A 19,706-nucleotide genomic window follows, 5' to 3' on the forward strand; every position below is an offset into this window, starting at 1 on the left:
TCTTTTTCTTTTTTCCCCCTTTGTTTTGAACAAGTAAACAAAAGGCACAGACACACAATCTATACTTAGGGAAGGTACCTGTCCCAGCCTATGGAATTATATGATTTTTAAGGTCCCTTATAACCCAACCCATTTGATGATTCTATGATCTCTTCAGACCATGAAAATTATTTTTTTATGTTTCTCAAAGTAACTCTTAGATAATTCAATTTCTGACTTACAAATATATAGGAAAGAAACTCAAAATAATAATCCTCAGAGTAATTTATTTTCTTCCCCACAGACCAGTGTTAAAATCTAAGGACAACAAGAATCTAAGGCTCTGTTTCCATTACAAATCAAACCATCAGAAAACATTTTAAAGAGGTATCAGTGAGATCAGTTTTTCTTTAATGTGGGGAAAAGGTTTGCCAAAAGCACTGCAGCTCCTCAGAGAGCTAAGATGACATTGAGGACAATGGATTAACACACTCAGTGTAGCATGCTCTGTTTGACTCCAAACACTTCTTTCTCCCTCCTCTCCACTTTTAAATGCTTCCCGTCTGAAGAAAGCAAAAAGGTCACTTTCTCGGCTTTCCAATTTCTCCCAAAGACTGAATTAAAAGGATAAGCCCTTTTAAATACTCGTTTCTTTTTGTTTTATGACAGTGAAAAGGATTAAGCAAAGTCTACCAGAAACTTTCCAAAGACAGTTGTGCTATTACATGTGGTCTACATCATTATTCTTTCAAATGGGCCTCCTGAGCAACCCGTTATGAACCAATGCAAGATCAAGGCAGATAGGCAAGAAATTCTGTGTATATTGTGAATATTGGAAGCTATCAAGGTCTTGATGATTTGTTGCACACTTTACCTTGTCTTTGTAACAAGCACTGGTGACTTTCTCATACAGCTGATTCAGTATTGGTTTTCTGGGGTCAGTGAACATATATTGATTTATACTATGAAAATCTATTTACCGTTTCCAAGGGCTGCTCACTAGATTTCTTCCTAAGTTTATGAAGTATTCTTAGCTTTTACTCTGTACACTATCACTTACACAGAAGCAAAGGGAGATGAGTTAGAACAACCAGCAAACGGTATATTTTTAAAGGGGGCAACAACTGCAAGCAGCTACCATTAGCATGAACGAAATTATGATTAGAGCTACAGAGCTTTAACTGATTAAGGGAATTGGAATTCAAACTCCGAAAGAGAGTTTAGTTTGAAGAGATTCAAACTAAAAAAGAGATCAATGATCAAAGCAATCCAGACTGCACCCCTCACACCCTCCATCTCCCCCGTATTAAGGAAACATGCAGATAAGCGTTTATAATCAACAATCTGGATTAATTAATCATAATGATCAGTAACAGCTCCATCAGGATTAATTGTACTGTAACAAACAGAAGTGAATTACCTCGTCTTCGCCCATAACTCCTTGCTGCATGTAAACAAAGGACAAATTGTAAAATGTCAAACAACTGTGTTATGCCCACATATGAAAATATTTATCATACAAAAAACTATGTGGGTGAGCAATAAATAAAAATCTGCATTGGTATTTGCCACTGCTAATTGTAGATTAGACTGCAAATAAACTGAAGTCTCACTTAAATATCCCACTATTTTACTACTAAACTGATGTTAGCAGCAGCTGTAAGGAATATACTATAAAACACAGCGATATCATTGCACAAATGTTGATTATTCAATGTGCCTTTATACTTGGTCTTAACTTCACGTTAATTACAGAAGCATAAAATGTGGTAACTTTAAAATTCATCTCCTCAAACACAATTTGCATCCTACAGAAGTGTCTAAATAACACGCAGGGCACTGCAACTGAAAAAAGGAAAATATTACTTTAAAAAGCATGTAGCCAGCATTAAATTAATCACAGAAACATTCTGGTCCATGGAACAGTTTGTACAGTCCTTCGCAGTGACAATGCAAATGCTATAAGCCATGACCTTCCTTTTTCATGAAAAGACCTAGCAGAAAATTAACCGCAAGGTTTTGTTTGAAACAAAAGACTCCTTGTGGTAGCAAACAAAATCAGGGCACAAGTCACAAGAAATGGCATTGTATCACAAATACTGCACAAAGGCAAAGCAACAGTTTCTGACCGACTGCAAGTAAATCCAAGATTTTCCTAACTTCTGAGTTTTGCAAGATTCTTAAAGGGATCTTACAGCTACAGTTCAGCAGACTGCACTGACTGCTCCTCAGCTTGAAGGCTGGGCGACTAAAAATAGGCAGATTACTAATACAAAAACTATCAAGCTATGTGTAATTTTTAGTTACGTTTCCACAAAGTATTTTCAATTCCTGTTTCTCAGACTTTGTAGCTGAGAAAGATTACTTTAATCATTATAGCACTGCAGTTAAATATCCACACAGATCACTAGAAACCATGTTACCGTGACATTCATGAACACAGATCACTCTGTCCTCCCATTATTTTTTTATTTATTTATTTTACTGGGACTCCACGCACTGATCTCTCCTGAAATGCAGCTTTGGTTCTGAGACACTGATAGGCATGCAGCCTCACAAAGTCAGTGACTCATGAATTAAGTTCACTGTCCCATTTCCATATTATTGAATCCTTATATTGCTGGTATTTGCCATTTACATGGGGATTTTTCAAATTTTTTAAAAAGTTTATATATATTTTTTATTCTCTTTATTTTTTCCTACTAGGAATTCAGTGGATTGCTTATGGAATTCTGAGAATCTCTCTTGCATTTTTCTCCCTTAATACTTTTTATTTCTTACACAACATTCAGTATATTCCTAGCCAATTTGCACTGAACTTGCTTTCAAATTTATTTTCTTCCACCTGAAAGAATCACAATGGATTAGAACAGTCTTTTGCTTAAAGTTTTTCATACCCTCCAACCTTTCATTAGTGATCCAACACCAGAAAATCCCAGTTTCAACAAGACTGGGAACACCTAAATTCAGATTTCCCATATGAAAATAGCATCCACAAAAAGCAACATATTCTTCAACAGAGGATGTGATTAGTTCTCTTATCAGTTGATGCAGCACAGGGGGACTAATGTCTAACTTCAGACTTGTTTTCATCTGAAGTCAGGCATTGACATGAGAGCAGCTCTGCTGCTGCTGCAGCATGTAGGGATCTTTTCTAACTCTTGGACACAGTGACTCACAGGCAGCATTAGCAGCGGCGTCACCAAGCCCTTGTCCAACACCCTGTGCTCTTCTCTCCCCCCAATAAAACTGGAGTAATCAGGGAAAATTCAAGTGCTTCACACCCACAGTATGTGGCATGTTCCCTCTCCAAGAATACTAAACAAATGCATACTGATAAAGCATTTCTAGCTCAAGCCTTAGTGATTTTTCTTCTAGACCTGCTCCTTTTTTTGCCAACAAAACCAGCTCAGCTATTTTCTTATATATTCATAGTTAAGGCAATCTGATATACAAAAAATATATTGTTACAGAACACCTGAACTGTTTTTCTTTGTGTGTTTTAAAATATCAGTAAATTTAGGGATAAACACAGCAGGGCTATTAAAATGCTAAAAACCCCTCCACAATGCAATTCAGCTTAAAATAGTATTTTTGCAATACAAACAGAAATTACAATGACACTCCGAAGTTCATCTGTGCATTCTTTGCTTAGGCAAAAACAATAATGTCAGAGAAAATAGAAAAATAATTGTATTTGATGTTGTCACATTATTTACTTTACTCATATGGCAACCCCCCTTTCTCCTAATATTTACCTGTTTTGTCCATTTAGGTTGTAAACTAGTTTGGGCAGGGATTTTCTGTCACTGAGTCTATAAAGTCTAGAAAACTTTGCTCCCATTCTCAGATGATCTGTAGGCACTGCTGCAATAAATGTGACCACTGATAGCAACCCCTATGGTTTTGCAACTCATTATTTTTGATTATTTTTATCCAGAGTTTATGACCACAGTGGATAAGTTGTTTTAATAACAACAGCTACAAAGCCTTGAAGGTTACAGGCTCTCATCAGACTGCTTCCCAAATCACTACAAATACGGTATTGAACTAAAGGTATCCTTTTTAGCTTCATGAAACTTCAGTATTTTAATCTCCCTGTATAAATATTTCTATAAAAATAGCCTCTTTCAAAGGCTAGATATTGCTTCTGAAAAGTGTCCCACTGAAAAAAAACAAACTTCTATTATAAGGTGAGCAATGAGAAATTATAAAATATCAGAAATAATTTTCTCTATTTATTAAAATATCATGCACATACTGTATGTATGCCCTTCAGAGCGTACATGCTTGCCTATATGTGGTGTGTAACTATACACATTATATATATATATATTTAGAGATATAGTTATATAGTTTTATATGTATTTACTATATATGTTTAATATGGATTTAATATATAAATTTACATAATTAGTGCCTGTGTTTAGAAAAATAAATAATTGCAGGGTAGACAGCCCTTTGGGGAAGGCCAGTCACTTGTAGTTATACTTGATTTATGACAGCAAAAAAATGAGAGATTATACTTCCTTCCTTCCTTCCTGAACTTGTTCAAAGAGTAAGTCATACAGAAATAATTTTGTATCCTCTACTCTGTAAAGGCAGATAACCTAATTAGCCAGAAACTTTGACAGATTTCATGTAAGTGAGAAAGTGCAAGGGATACACTCAGAAAACATGAATTAGGTAGCACATGCAAGAAGGATTATATGTCGAATGGAACCCAATAATCTTTTAACCTTCCAACTTTAACTGCTGTAGTTAACAAAAATATTCCCTCTTCTTGCAGTTAAAAAATTCTGCTTCTACATCCCTTAAGTTGCATACTAGTAAGTCTAGAACCTGTCAAAGAAACAAACAAAAGAACACCAAAAAATCTTTCTGCAACTTAAATCAGCTCAAAGATAAAGATATGGCAGACAGAAGTAAACACTTTTTCTGCCATTATATTTATATGGTCTTGATGTCATATTTTTGCAAAATTGTGAGCAGTGCTATCATGCAGATAGTCAACGTATCATTTCTGTTTAGACATGTATTTGAATTACACTCCAGAGATCAAATATGCACTTATTTCAGTAACTGAAACTGCTGAGCTGATTTAAAACTATTTATGTTGTTTAACAAAAAAAAGACCTACTAGACCAACTTCCTATATTTAAACACAACTCAGAAATTTATGATATCAACTAAGATAAAATACCATTTGTCCTTAACAGTCCTGACTTACATGAGCAGATGGGGACACTGAAGAAATGAATCATTCTTCGTTAATACTTATTTGTCATTTAAAGAAACCCATCAATAATTATAGCTGAAATTTTTCAAGAGTATTGGGTAAAGGGGGCAGGTGCCTATTCCCACTGTATTCTATTGCATTTGGGTGCCTAAATTCTATTCAGATTCCATTAGATTTTAAGGCTGAAAGAATTCATGATGACCACTCAAGTTTGGCATGCATGACAGACCACAGAATCTTATCCAGCGATTCCTGTATTAGGAAGTTCAGTAACTTCTCTTTGAAGCAGAACACCTTTCTTCATAGCACAACCAACTATAAGTATCTCTAAGTGATGGCAAGTCTAACGCTCCCTTCCTAAACTGACTGAATGGTGAATTATAGTAGGTTTCAATAGTCATTAAAAAAAAATTCAATGCATTAAAACTATAAAGGTGGGAACCCTACAATAGGGAAAATCACCCAAAACCCTAACAAATTGGACTCTTGCATTATTAGTTGGTACAGACGGATTCTAAGATGGAGTTGACAATTAAAGATGTACTCAAGTGAAACCATTCCACAATATCTTTTCCTGACTTTTGAGGGAGGTCATTAAAAACCCATTTTTTTAGTTTTTACTCTTTTTTACAGCTTGAGCTGTAACAGATATATAATTATCAGATATATAATTTATTAAAACGTAAATCAGCTTTCCTTTGGTTCATTTCATTATTTTAAATAATGAAAACTGTAAATATTAATATTAGGCACAGTTCAGTAAGTACGTGTTAAATGAGCTGGAAAATTATCTATCACTTAAGAAGAGAAAAACTAGCTAAAAATCAGTTTTATCTAGAAGTGTTTAGTCTTAAGAGGGTTGAGGAATTCCAGCCTGGCTCATGTCAGAACCTTACTGGGATCCAGAGATACGAGGGTACTAAAATGAAGTCTACTAAAATCCGCTGTTGGAGCACACAAAGATGTGTCCCACATCTTTAAAATGTTACTGCTTTGCTTTTATGAATGGCTGGCATTGCTGCTCCTCCTGGTAGTGACCACAACTCTAAATGAGAAAATAAGGGATAACTCCAAATCTATGGATTATCAGTTCTCTTCTTCTGTGTTTCTCCCTCCAAGCTCCAACTAAAGGGATACTGTGAAACATTTGTTTGAATCCTCTTCTGCAGAGGAAACTGAAGTCTGCAAGCTTTTCAACAAGTGTTCAAGCTGTGATTCTCTTCACCACACATTTGGAGAAAGCCCTTCAATTCTTACAAAGAAAGACAGGTCGTGACCGAGTCTGAAGCAGCCATGACTTCCCAGAAGTCATTCTTAGTGTTTCTGTTTTCTAGCTGCAAGTAGCTCCAGTTTAGAAGCTCCAACTTCAGGTTGCCCCCACCTGTATACGATTGCACTCTCCATGTGCATTACAGAGAACTTCAGTGTCCAAAACAGGGCTCTGAATCAAATTCTATGGGACATACCTAAAAATTACGCTTTGCAGCACCTGCCTTTTAGATACTTAAATTGTTATTTTTATCACACTTACCGAAGGTTGTTTGTAGTATTGAAGCTTTTAAAAAGGACAGAACTTTCACTGAGTGCTAGCTTCCCACCAGCATTAATAACAAACCAAGGTACTTTTAGTAAATACTCTATCTCTGTGGTTGGCTTTTCAGGTTAGTCTGTCACCACAGAGATGCCTTTTTCCAGTGTCACCAATAAAAGCAACCACCTTTTTTTCCCCTGATATTCCGTAGTGTAACAACACTTCCCACTTACTCTTTCAGCATGCAGTACTACAAAAAGAGCTCACCATCCTGAGCATTAAAGCAAACAAATTTAAAATGTTTCTTGCTTTGAAATATTTTCTCTCGTAAATGCTCGTGAGATTGCTCAATATTAATACCTTCCCACCTAATGTTTCATTGTAAATCAGCAGGTAATCACAACGGAACAGATACCACCTGAGCAAACCAGCTTGTAGCATAGGCTGTAGAGGTGCAGTTAAATACAGAAAGTTAGCTGTTGTAAATGTCCTAACATCAAGCAAATCCATATTCAATCTAATTTCCAACCAGAAATCAGGAATATGGATTGTGTGGGCTAAGCATAAACTTGATTTCAGTAGTAAAGAGCTATTTTTACTTTCCAAGGTACTCCATTATCTTAACTATCCAATACCAAAGAAGCTGATTATTCAAATGTCCGTTGCGTGAGATTTATTTTTAGTGGATGGACAACCCAATAGAAATATCCTTAAAATTTTAAACATTTACTTACAGTGTCACAAAGTGGAAGATGTTTTTTTTTGTTTGTTTTACAATTTATACCGAATTGCACAAGTGTAAGTGACTGTGCAAAAGTGTAAGGCAACAACAACAAAAAGGAGCTCCACAGACCCACAAACCTGAAGTAACTGTTCTGTTTGTACTTTTTTATAATTAAGTCTTTACTGGTAACATTTAGACCCACCATTATCCAATAATTAGAAGTCAATAACAAACATGTAGTTGCTTTGTGTACAACAGATTCCACTTTTTCTTATCTGGTGAAGCTGTGGTATTACAGCTCTAATTTTTCCCGATGTAGAAAACATTTGTGTGCAAAACCCCTGATTTATTATTGACTTAGATGGATTACCAAGCTCTGCTTCCTTCTTTAGCCTTGAACAAAGGCTAAAGTTCATGCCTTCACTGAGTAGCAGATGTTCATGAAGTTTGACCTACTGGGAGAGGAACGTGAACATGAACTCTAACTTCAGCATATTTTGCAGTTAGAAACTTATTTGACAAAGCCAGTTCCAAAAAAAAAACCCACAAAAATAAAATATTATTTCACAGAAGTGTAATAAAAAGTATATAGTTCACCATTTATCCACACAAGATAGAAAAGCATGCATTTCTGGCCTTCCTTTTCTAATTCACGTCTGAGTATAATAGTTTTTTAGCAGAGCTTTGGAGAATGTTATGCTCGTGTGCTTAGGAACAAAAAAGAATAGTACATCTTTTAAGTATTTCAGATTTCAAATAAGCTAGAAATAATGAAAGGCTGTTGCAAGATTAGCTCTTGCCATTCAGCTCTGAAAAATGGAAAGCACTAGTCCCATCAATGTTGAAGACTAGAGGCAAGTAATTCAATAACAGAATGTAACAGTACAATTTTATACCAACATGTCAGATTTAAACTAAGCTAGAGATAATGAGGAACTGTTATAAGATTAGCACTTACCATTTAACATCAGAAGATTGTCAGTCCCTGGATGTGGATAACTCAAGCGACCTTAAAAGAAAACAAACAAACAAAAAAAGAATAAAGCAAAACAAATGCAGAAGTTTTAGTTATTACACTAGAAAATAAAAACACAAAAAAAGAAATTAAATGTAAAATCACTTCTTAGAATTTAAATAAAAAATCTATTTCCAGTTCGCCTAAGGGAAATAAAGAGCTAATATTTAACTCCAAGCACATTAACCAACAATACCCTTGACCCAAGTTAAAGCTGACAAGAACAGACTTCTTAACCTTAATTCTCTGGTCATAAGATCTGCAATGTGCTTTGGGATCAGCTCCAATAGGATAAAGCCACTTTTTGTTTCATGACACCCAGAAATAGTGCTGACTACTTTAGTCTTCTCTTTCATAGCGATTGTGAATAACTGTACTATGCACATTGCTTAACAGAGTGTCATTTCTGTGGTTTAGGGCCTCTCTGCTGAATCAGTGTAAGAAAAAACATGTCAACAGGAATTAATATTAAGGCATTAAAAATTTATTAGCCAATGTAACCGTTGCATGTAGTATTTTTAGCAGGTCTGGCAAATCTAGTGTACTGGTTTATCTGCAAAATTAAGAAATTTAAAGAATACAGTACATCACATTTTATAGCAGACAAACAACTATTGAATGAATATTACATGAAAAACCTCATATCCTGACATGGAACTTTTCAAGTGTTGCCTTTTACTACATTGGTGGCATGTTTTACTTTAATAGCTAAATGACTGGTTTAAAATACATAGCTGAAGTGTCTCTTCACTACAAATTCCTTTTTATTAAAGGAGACTTTTTCTGTTTACAGGAAGCTGCGAACATACCAGCAGTGCACACTGACCTAGAGAAAAAAATTCAATAGCTGCTGTGTTTAGAAGTGTGCTTTAATGTGCAAAAAACTACATTTCCATGTATCTTGCTATTACAACATACTTGCTTGTCTATAATCCTTAAACTTGTATAACAAACATTTAAATCTTTTGGAGGAAACTAGAACATTTGCTGAGACAAGAATAAAGGCTGAAAGCAAAGCATGTTGAGAACTGACACAGATTTAAAGGGGAATATAGATGCAGATGGCTTGTAAGATGCAAGTAAATGTTAGTAAGACACTACAGATAGTCATACCCCAATAAGGCTCAGGCTTTCTGAAAAGGAACAGGAAAAAAATAATAAAAATATAAACCAAAGCAGCAATCCATATATCAAAGTTGCCTAACAACTCTCATGTTTTTTTTTTTTTTTTCTTTTACTCTTGCTGAACCCATGTGTTTAGCAGCAAGACTGGAAATTTCTCAAAATAGCAGTTCTGTGTCTAAAAGGACACACCTTTGGGGTTAAATAAAACCTCCATCTGAGAAAATATTTAAGTAATAGTACATAATTCCCTGCAGGAATCAAACAGGAGAATTTTCTACCAAAAACTACAGAAAAGAAAAATATTAACTCTTAGAACAGCAAGATTTAAAAAAAAAAAAAAAAGTTAAAAAAAAAAAAAGTTTTATACAGCCAGATTCTATTTCTCTTCCAACAGATATTATTATTAGAATGAATGGTATTTGTGCAGCTACAAATTAGGTAGGAATTCTGCATATTTTTTTTTAGGATTTTTTAAGATGACTCAGGTAAGATATTAAAAAATCATTTCAGGAGCCTTTGTCTTCATTTTCTGTAACTTCAGGATGTCCAGTTTTATAAAACAATCCAATTTTTCTCTCATGGTAAGCCTTTACAGCTACACCTAATGTTTCTTGGAAAAATAGATATTTTACCCCTGTAGAAATGCATTCTAGTACAAGAAGAAAGAAATTAAGAAGAAGGCATCCTTACGCTGCAATCTGGGAGCTGCCACTGGTTTGCTCAGCCTCGTTTTTAAGAAGTCACTTTACTTTTCCTCTCAGTTGGTCTATGAAAGGAATACTCATTTGCCTAACAGCCAGGATTTTACAGGATTATTTACTGTCACCATCCTGTTTATATACGGTGCTATAGAAATGCAACACTGTGAGCTGCTTCTTGCAGAATGGAGTGATTTATCTTGAATAACGAGAGAAATCATGAGAGATGATCATCTCAGCTTGAATCTCTTTGAGACTCTGGTGATGATCTGTCTCTAAATTTTGTTCTTTTTTTTTTTTTCTTTTCATTTAGTAAAGGGGACAAAAGATACCTATTGTAATTATTGCAGAAAGTGATTTCAGATTTTAGGCCTATCATGAGAGGACCCCCCTCCGATGTCAGCACCAAGAGAGGAAATCTGCTTTAGAAGATAGGGGATTCCCGTTTAAAAATGGTATTTTTGCATTTTCACCTTTTGTTTCCCCTTCTCTCTAGCTCCATGAATAAGCTGCACCTGAAACACAAGGCACAAAGCCGAAAAAGTTGAAATAATCAAGCACTTCTCAAGAAGTCGTGGGGACGGAGCTGCGCTAAGGAGTGCGCTCTGCCTGAATCCACTGGGCCCGGGACTCTGGTATCAAACCGATGCACCACACAAACACACAGACCTCCTCTTGCTGTTACGAAGATGAATTTGCTAGCTCAGATAATGATTTCAGGGTTAGAAGAGGAAAATTAGTAACCTTTTTGGTCTTATTTGAAAGGTTATTTCAATGAAATTGCTTTTTGTAATTTAACTATAGCTATGTCATTCCGGTGATCCTACAACGTGTATTGACCACCTTATCTAGCACTTGGGCTTTACAACCTTAAAAACATTTTTAACATAGAAGATTTGCTTGTTTATTCAAAATATAAGTACTGCCAATTTTGGTTTTTAGACCTCAGAACAATCTGAGGTGGCAAAATGCAGTGTTTCTATGGAGTGCATGTGAATTTAATGACATAAATAAATCTATGAAACTTCGTGTGTGGAATTAGCTGCAAGATCAATCCTGTACTGAGTTTAGAGAACTCAAATTTGTTTAAAAAGCGTAAAATGGATGTATACAGTATTAAACTTCATGTAAAACAGCATCACATAATATACAAAGAACAAAGGAGCGCCATCTTATAGCAATTCGCTTTGCTTCTATCGTGCATTTTTTCCTATTCAGCTCTTTCTATTGCTTGATGTTCAATGCCTTTAAAAATACATACCAGTTTAACAACTGCCCTCATCCCAAACCCCATCTATTCTTATTTTACTTCAGTGTCAGAAAACTAGATTTGTGAAAACCGTTCAATACTTATTCCAGTGGTATCTGCTTGCCTAAAAATAATTTTAATAACATAAAGATGCTATACTCGTTTAAAAATAACTACAAATTAATTACAGAATATCTACTATTTAAATAATAGATGCATATAATTCCTGAGAAATGAAAAGTAATCACTTCACTGGCTGCCTACAGAACTAAGCTCTACAGCATCCAAAATTAGCACTGTGCTATTGGTGCTACTTGGAAAAAATAGGATGGCTGATATTCCTGTGCTGTTCCATAAAGTATCGTATTATAGAAATTTTCTCTGTGAAAGCCTGAGTCTAGGAACTTCAGCACGTTACCACTAATTATTTTCATGTATCACGGCTAAATTCAGAATAGCTCCGCTGCGGAGAAGCAGGTATGTCTGACATTTCTTATGTAACTGCTGCTCTCTGAAACTTAATCCCCTCTTCCGCATCTAAATGTGATCAGTGTTAACGCAACTGGCTGCTATGTACTTCTGACAACGTGCTCTTGCGTAAGGGAAGAAAAATAAATAAATTTTGTAAATAAATTTTGGTGGGCCAGCTTAACCATTACAACCACTTGAGAATTGATTAAAAAAAACAAGTCTTGATAATCCAAATGATGAGGAAAGAGTAAGGAATTACATTAGTTACATTTCTGTAATCTTAGGTTATTATCATGGGCAGTGACAATTAAAATGCTAATTTCTTTTATAAGCCTCTTCTGAGCATCCAGATGTAGTTCTGCTTACTCACTTTTCATTTTAGGGCAAATTCATATCTAGTATTGGACATGCATGCTTTCTATTCCTATTTAATTAAATTCTTTTAGGAATCCCCAAACATTAAAGCATTTGGGACAGATTTAAACCTGTAACGACTGCTTCAAATATTGCTGACTCAGTTTCACAAAGTTGATATTTCGTTGTCTGCTCCCACCTTTTTCTTCTCTTTGTTTTTAAAGTCTTAAATGAAGAGACTAAGAATCCTAAATTCCTTTCCCACCTTCCTTTTTTTTTTTTTTTTTTTTTTTTTCTCCTTTCTTTCAGTAGATCTCCTGATCAGAAGAGAAAGAGCTTCCAAGTTAAGCTTTTTCCCAGACTACGTAACAGACGGCACATGGCTGAGGACTGCAGCAGTTTCAGAAAGCTCAATTTTTGATTCGGTGTAGTTAAGACAACAGCACAAAACCATGTTTGGACAACACCTAGTTACAGAAAGCCTAGATACTACACTTTCACATGCTTGTGTAAGAATTATGTAAGCTTTAATGAGGCCAAATGTGTTGTCTACGATAAGTCTGTTTAGGCAAATGAGTCTATCAGTCTTAAATAGGAATATTTTTTTTCTCTCAAACAATTTCAAAGAAAGAAACCTACAGAAAATGTTCTTTACTAGATTCTTTTTACTAGAATTTCAAGGCTTTTATATGACAAAAAGTGAAGCCTTTCCTTCCTTGCTCTTTTGTTCAGCCTTAGAAACTTTTCTGAGCACAGTTTGAATTACTTTAGGAAGCAACTGCATAACTTTAAATCTTACTGCTCCCTAACACACAAAAAAATATAAAACAAAGTCATTTGAAAACAAAAATTGTCATGTCCAAAGGAAGAAAATGTTTTTTACTGTGTCGTTCAGTCACCATCGCCTTTTTTTTTTTATATTTCACTGGGCATGCTCCAGCATGCTGTTTTTAAAAGAAACATGTAGAGCACCTGAAAAGCTTAACTAAACTAATTGAACAGGAAAATAAAAATAGGAAAGAGCAACATAAAGGCTTCTAGGTATATCAGGTTATTCTTCCCCAACAGGTAAGCCAAATGTTAGTGTTTATTTTTATTATTTTATTACTAGCTATACAGAAAAAGGTATTTTTGTAGCTTTCCTAAAAAAAAAAAAAAAAAAAAAAAAGCTTTTCTCTTCCTCCCTTCACAAGAAAGCATGAAGAAAAATAGAACTTATTTTTCCTATAAACTTTGTACTCCTTCTTGTTACTCCTACTAACATAGGTATGACTAATTCAAGTTCTGTACTGTCTTATATATAGCTTGCAGTGCTATAGGAGAGCTGATTAGGAAAAAACAAAACAATTGTAGATTGAGAAAAGCATCAATATTCTTGCTTTACACAAGAGAAGCCATTAAATTACATCGAAATCACCACTGCCTTTACTATAACGATGTTTCTAGTAGATACAGTAGATAATAAATCCCATGAAATCATCTGCTTCTCAATTGGAACACATATTCTATGAGCGTAGCCTGTTCTTTTACATTTTTTCCATAATCTCTTTAAGTGTAAATGTTTTGGCTTTCTTGCTTCTGAAATGTCTAGAACTCAAGTTTGCTACATCTTGACATTAGGAAGGACTCTCATTTGGGGGAAAATAGTTTAAAGGAAAAAAGAAGTACACATGAATGTTATGTCTGGAAAATAATTACACAACTAATATTCCAATATTTTTGTCTAGTCTTTAATATTTTAAGGGTTAATAGAAGAATTAAAAATGGTATTTAGGAACAAAATTAATTTGTTCCTTAAAAAAACACAAATTAATTTAGTTTAACCTTTATTATCTTTAACTTCCATTTATATTCTATTGGAAAAATATTAAATATATTTTTATAAAATTGATTTTGAGAAAATGTTATGGGGAAGATTAGTTTTAACATGATCAAGATTTCTGCTGCAATCAGTGAATTCAAGTACACCTCTACCTTGAAAAACTGTCTTACTGCATGCTAAAAATCACTCCCTTCTTTTGATCTCTTCTGTAGTTACGACTAAACTTAGTCTAAGTGAAGCTGAAACTATACATCTATAAACAACTTTTGGCAGGCATAAATTTAGCTTTCAGTGAATCATATTTGAAATAAAGGTTTTTCAAGTTCATGAAAGCAAAAATTGTGAAATCTGACTTCCTTCTAAAATGAGTCTTCAAATGCAAAACTTAAAGCTGTGAGCTAGTACACACAGTGTCTGTTCTGCATTGTGCAAAATCTGAGACAAGATGCTTAGTCATACTCCAGATATTGTAAGCAGCTAAATCTGAAACACGTGCTTAAAATTCCAGGGACTTTCATTTTACTGCTGTGGTCAGATATAAAAGATGCATTGTCTTAGCGTGCTTAGATTTAGTTAAAAACTTGCCATAAAAATATTCTCTAGTTAGAAAAATATTCTTCAGTTACAACAAAGCATGTCATATATTAATAGGAATAAAAAGGAAGAGTTAGTAATATTCTTAGTCCTCTGCATTATGCAAGCAGGTTCTTACATAAGTGTCAGATTTGCTGTGGTGAAAAGAAAACCCAGAGGGACTGAAATAACAAAATTAGTGTTTCACGGTTTGTAGGAGAAAAAAGTTAAACTTGTTAGGAAGTTACAGAAAATGCCAACTAACGGTGACTAAACAGGAGAGGGATAGGGAGGAACTGAAAAGCTATTCTTGGATGTGTTCTCTGCTTCCCACCGTCAGTCAGTAAATTCAATAAGGAACATTTCTCTTGTCCTTTTGCTAATCGTGTAGCTGTTTCAATTGAAATAATAACTTCAAAAGGAAATAAAAAAAGATCTTCAACAACCTATTTAAATAACAGCACGCAATTATTCCATTTAAATTCAGTTGGTGTGTGCATTGTTCTCTGGCACTCAAATGAAAAAAAAAAAAAGAATTTCCTTTGAATTCATCACTATCTATGGCTTCCATCTGTTTTAGTTCAAACATAAAACTCAGCAGAATTTTCACTGTGATGGTGAAACTGTTAAAAAAAGAAAGTCTGTCAACTGCAGACTGAAACCATACACTCACGTCCCTAGAAAGCACAGAATAACTATGGAACCTTTACTGAGTTTTTCAAAAATGTCTATATATGGACATATTTGACTTCATCTTAAAGCTTTGTCTTGTCTTATTCTCACTGAAAAATTATTATTGGAAAGATGTAGTTTTCATGTAGTGTATCGTAACAAAATATGATGACATGAATAAAAATAGGTAATTTCTGTGTTTGCTGTGCCTCCGAAAACTCTTCTGCATTATAAAACCAAAATGAAAACAGCGAGATGGTGGGGAAACAAAGCAACCACTTCCATTTGTCATGTCAGTGTGCACACAAGTGAAGAAACTGGTTTTCAGGAATGTGAGAGATGTCACTGGCAGTATATTATGATAGAGGATCTCCATTCTCTAATTTTAAGCCTAACAATAATCTTTTAATATCTATCCTGATTGTAGACTTACTTGCCCTCAGATAACCAAAGTCACAGTATTAGTCACCACCTGAGTGTGGCAAATTGAAGAAAGTGCTTTGAAACAGGGATGAGCTAACTAGTTACCTTGTCTTTGATGCCATGCACTTGCTTTTAGTTCACAGCAGTCACCACCAGGCTAACATTCACAGGTTTTGACCTCTGTGTGTTACTTAGTAATGTATTGTTAACACGTAGGATGGACAGAAACTGAATTTACTAGTGGACTTCAGTGATAAAATTGTTAAAACCAGAATTCATTTTCTGCAGATATTATGAAACAAGAAGCCAGATTAAAGAACATCTATGAAAATTTAATTTCAGCTGCCAATCTAATGAGGAGGAAAAATTAACAGGCTAACCAGATGTTACCCACTTACTGATCTTTGTAGAAATTTTTAGTTTGGAGAAAAAAAAAAACACAAAAAACAACCTTTTGGTTTTACACTCTAAATTACGCTATTACAGGCTATCTAAATACCACCAATCTTCCAACTGATTATTAAAATTTTTAGATAAAGGAGCAGACTAACAAAGTGTTTTCCACATCAGGAGAGCACAGGCCTTTATGTGCTAATGTAATATATATTAAGCTTAGAAGTCTCTAGAAATGGAGAATGGATGGGAGTAAATAACTATATAAAAATATGTGATTTTCTTTGGATTGCTTTAATACTGAGACATAATTCTGTATAGCAATCCTGACGTCTTTGGTATTTTAAAGCTAGATTGTGTTAAGCCAGTTATAATACCACAAATAAAGTAACATTTGATCAGGCCAAATTAAAGGGCTTGAGTTCCCTGCTGCAAAGTTCAATGGTAAAATCCACCTGAGAATAAGTATGGAAAGACAGAATCCCAAAGAATGACTTACTGCACAGTGAACAGAGGAATTAAAACCAAAGTCCACAAATATTTGCTATTTCAGCAGAGCCCAGAAGGGTAAGAGGAACCTGACTGCTAAAGCCAAGTGTACTTCTGGGCTTCTTCAGACTAACAGAAAATGGACGACTACACACAGTTATCCTCCATGGGCTTTCAAAAAAGGACAAAAATTGACTTTATCAGTGGACTTAATTTTCTTTTCAACTTCCACTGCAAAGAAAGGGATTTAAAAAAAGTGTTTTGATTCCACTCCCACCTTCTCTTGGCTAGCTTCAACACATCAGTGTGTCTTTACAAACTGAGGTAGAACTTCCTGCAGCAGAAAAGTCAATTACAAATGAACCTAACTATGAATTTCTTAGGGAGAGAAAGAAATACCTGTGAAGATACTGATGCTTAAGTTTAAGTTAAGTTTTAATCAATTGTAAACCAATGTTTTCAGCAAAATACAGATCGAGATTGACCTTTTGTATGAGTTAATAATTCATTTGCTATTTTAATATGAACCTAGAATCTAAATTAGCAATCAGTGTTAATTCAAATATGCAAAATGGATGACCCTTTTTTCTTTATTTAGCATAATAACATACCTTTAAGTGGATCATGCTCTGCTCTCATAATGTCAATAAGGGAGTTTTCCAAAGAGTGCATATTCAGACTGTCATACATTCTATTTCGATCCTAAAAGAGAACAAAATCCTTAGTATTGGAATACAAATTCTGTACTTTTTAACAGGAAACTTGATAGGAAGACATAGGCACCTAAAGGCTGCACACTCAGATACTGAGATGGACAGTAATACAAGAGCTTAAGATATTTTAATTTATTAACAGTAAGTTTAATAGCATCCAAATATAAAACTGCACTACAAAGAACTCTTCTGTATATGCAGATGTTTATGTATATTCTATATATCTCTATAATAGCCTTTTTCCTTCAGAGGATCTGCTCGAATCAGTTCCAAAGACCCACAGCAGAGCTCAACATTCGGTTGTTTAATGAGCTCCTCCAGCCATTAGTCTCCTCCAATTTAATCGCATGCAGAAGTTAAATAGTGAGTAGGCTGGGGAACTACAGGAAGAGAAGAACAGTCACCTCATATGAAAGAAAGCATTTTCTTGGTGCTTTGCTAAGTATCTCGCCTAGGCACTCAGTCCCCTGCTGAGACTGCACTCCCTGGTTTCTGGGTCATTAATCTGAAACCGTTTGCATAAAGACTTGAGTTACAAATGGTCAACACTAAATGGTTAAAGGTTGCAAAATTAAAGTTAAGCTGTGAAAGAAAATGTCACGAAGCTTACTAACAGATTATCAACCTTACATAGAGCATTTTTATAAGTACTGAGATTAATAAAAAGTTACCATAATGCCTTACAAATATTTTCAGTGAAGATAATAGAAGTTATTGTAATAAATCATATATTTTTCACCAATTTTATGCTTAAGACATTTTCTCCTGAGTTTTCTAATGCACCCAAGTTGTACGGACAGGAAAAAAAAAAAAGATTACTTGAAACTTCTTTGGCCTTTCTGGAATACCTTCAGAGACTGAAAATAGTTTGTGTAAAACCTTAATCTCCTCTACTTGCAAGGCTTTCTGGCTGGACTGTATCACACTAAAGGCACGATTACAGGATTTTACTATCATCTCCTCTCTGGTTGCACTGTAGTAACTCAGTAGAGTAGGATGAAATACACCACACCCATCCCACAACCATTAAAATTCATTAAAGCTGCAGCCAGTACATACATAATGGGACAGCAGTTTTCTGACCCACACCTCCCATGCCAGTCCAGCAGAACAGAGATTAATTTCCAACTACATCCTACAGCAAGCAGGTACTCCTCATGCTTGGGTTACGAAAAAGCAAGCTTTGAAAGAGGTGTTTTCTATGAGTCAGAAACCATGACTTGTGAACAGCTCTGCAAAATAAGCCATGATGAAACTAATGTTTGACTTTCCTCCTCCTTCTTAGAAAGTTTAGTCAATGTGACACAATGCTGGGATAAAGAGGGAGAAGCCATTTTTTTAAGCTCTCTCCCTCCTGCAACTCGTAAGAGTTTTCATGGGATAAGCAGTCTGCCATGTTCACTTGATGATTTTTTGGAAACCTTTAAATAATTTCAATGAAAAGTTAAAAAAAACACAACTAGGTTTCTCTCATTTCCTGCCACGTCCCAGACTAAGTGCCACTGACTGTGTGAGGTGGTGTGGCTTGAGTGCCAACAAATCTCCAGTAGTACTTGAGATCCCACCAACCTCACTTGGGGACTGCTTAGCTCTCATTCAGTTCTCTGGCTGTCCTAAGCAGCAGAAGAATGAAACCGAAGTGACTCATCAGCTTCCATGCCCTTGCAGGTTGATTTCTCAACAGCACCTATGAAAAGAAGCTGCTTACCCTAGCAAACTTGCTTTCTATAGAAGGTGTGAGCTGTGACAATGCTGCATCTGTTCCCCACTGTCCCCCAGCAGATGCATGAGAAGGGATCTCATCAGAATTTTTAATGAAGTCTTCAATTCAGCTGACTTGAAAACCCATTTGGTAGGTAGTAAGCACTCTTGCAAAACCCCGTGCTGAGTGAACAGAAACCAGATTGTGCCACCTTTGTAGCCAATGGGGTAAAAGAGCAGGTAGTAGTAAAAAATGGACGAAACTCTACGTGTGACGTGATCATTGCGGGCTCACTAGGGAAGATTTTCTTATTTATTTTTTAATCATTGCTCCTTTAACATTGAAATAAATGACCATCTGGGGGTGCCCAGTGCCAGGACATGTAGCACAAACAGGAACACTGGAGGCTCTGAGCATCAGGCAGCACTTCTGTGCTGTGTAGGTGATGGAGCAGTGGCACAGGTTGCCCAGAGAGGCTGTGGGGTCTCCTTGGAGATCTTCAAAAGCTGCTTGGATGTGGTCCTGGGCAGGCTG

The 19,706-nt window shown here is 35.3% G+C and overlaps 1 protein-coding gene across 2 annotated transcripts in view; it reads right to left on the reverse strand.

The window, feature by feature from the left end:
* The window catches only part of CPEB2 (cytoplasmic polyadenylation element binding protein 2), a 53,987-nt gene that overhangs the window by 21,427 nt on the left and 12,854 nt on the right, over positions 1 to 19,706 (reverse strand). Inside the window, exons 3-5 of one of the 2 annotated variants that reach the window (XM_082760283.1) lie at positions 17,369 to 17,459; positions 8,432 to 8,482; positions 1,400 to 1,423 (exon numbers count right to left, since the gene is read on the reverse strand). In XM_082760283.1, the coding sequence (XP_082616409.1) occupies positions 1,400 to 1,423; positions 8,432 to 8,482; positions 17,369 to 17,459 (166 nt within the window). The remainder of the gene's footprint in view (positions 1 to 1,399; positions 1,424 to 8,431; positions 8,483 to 17,368; positions 17,460 to 19,706) is intronic. The other variant, XM_082760284.1, reaches the window with a different exon arrangement.

Source organism: Aythya marila (genome assembly GCF_965140915.1).
Source record: "Aythya marila genome assembly, chromosome: 4".
NCBI classification, from domain to species: Eukaryota; Metazoa; Chordata; class Aves; order Anseriformes; family Anatidae; genus Aythya; species Aythya marila.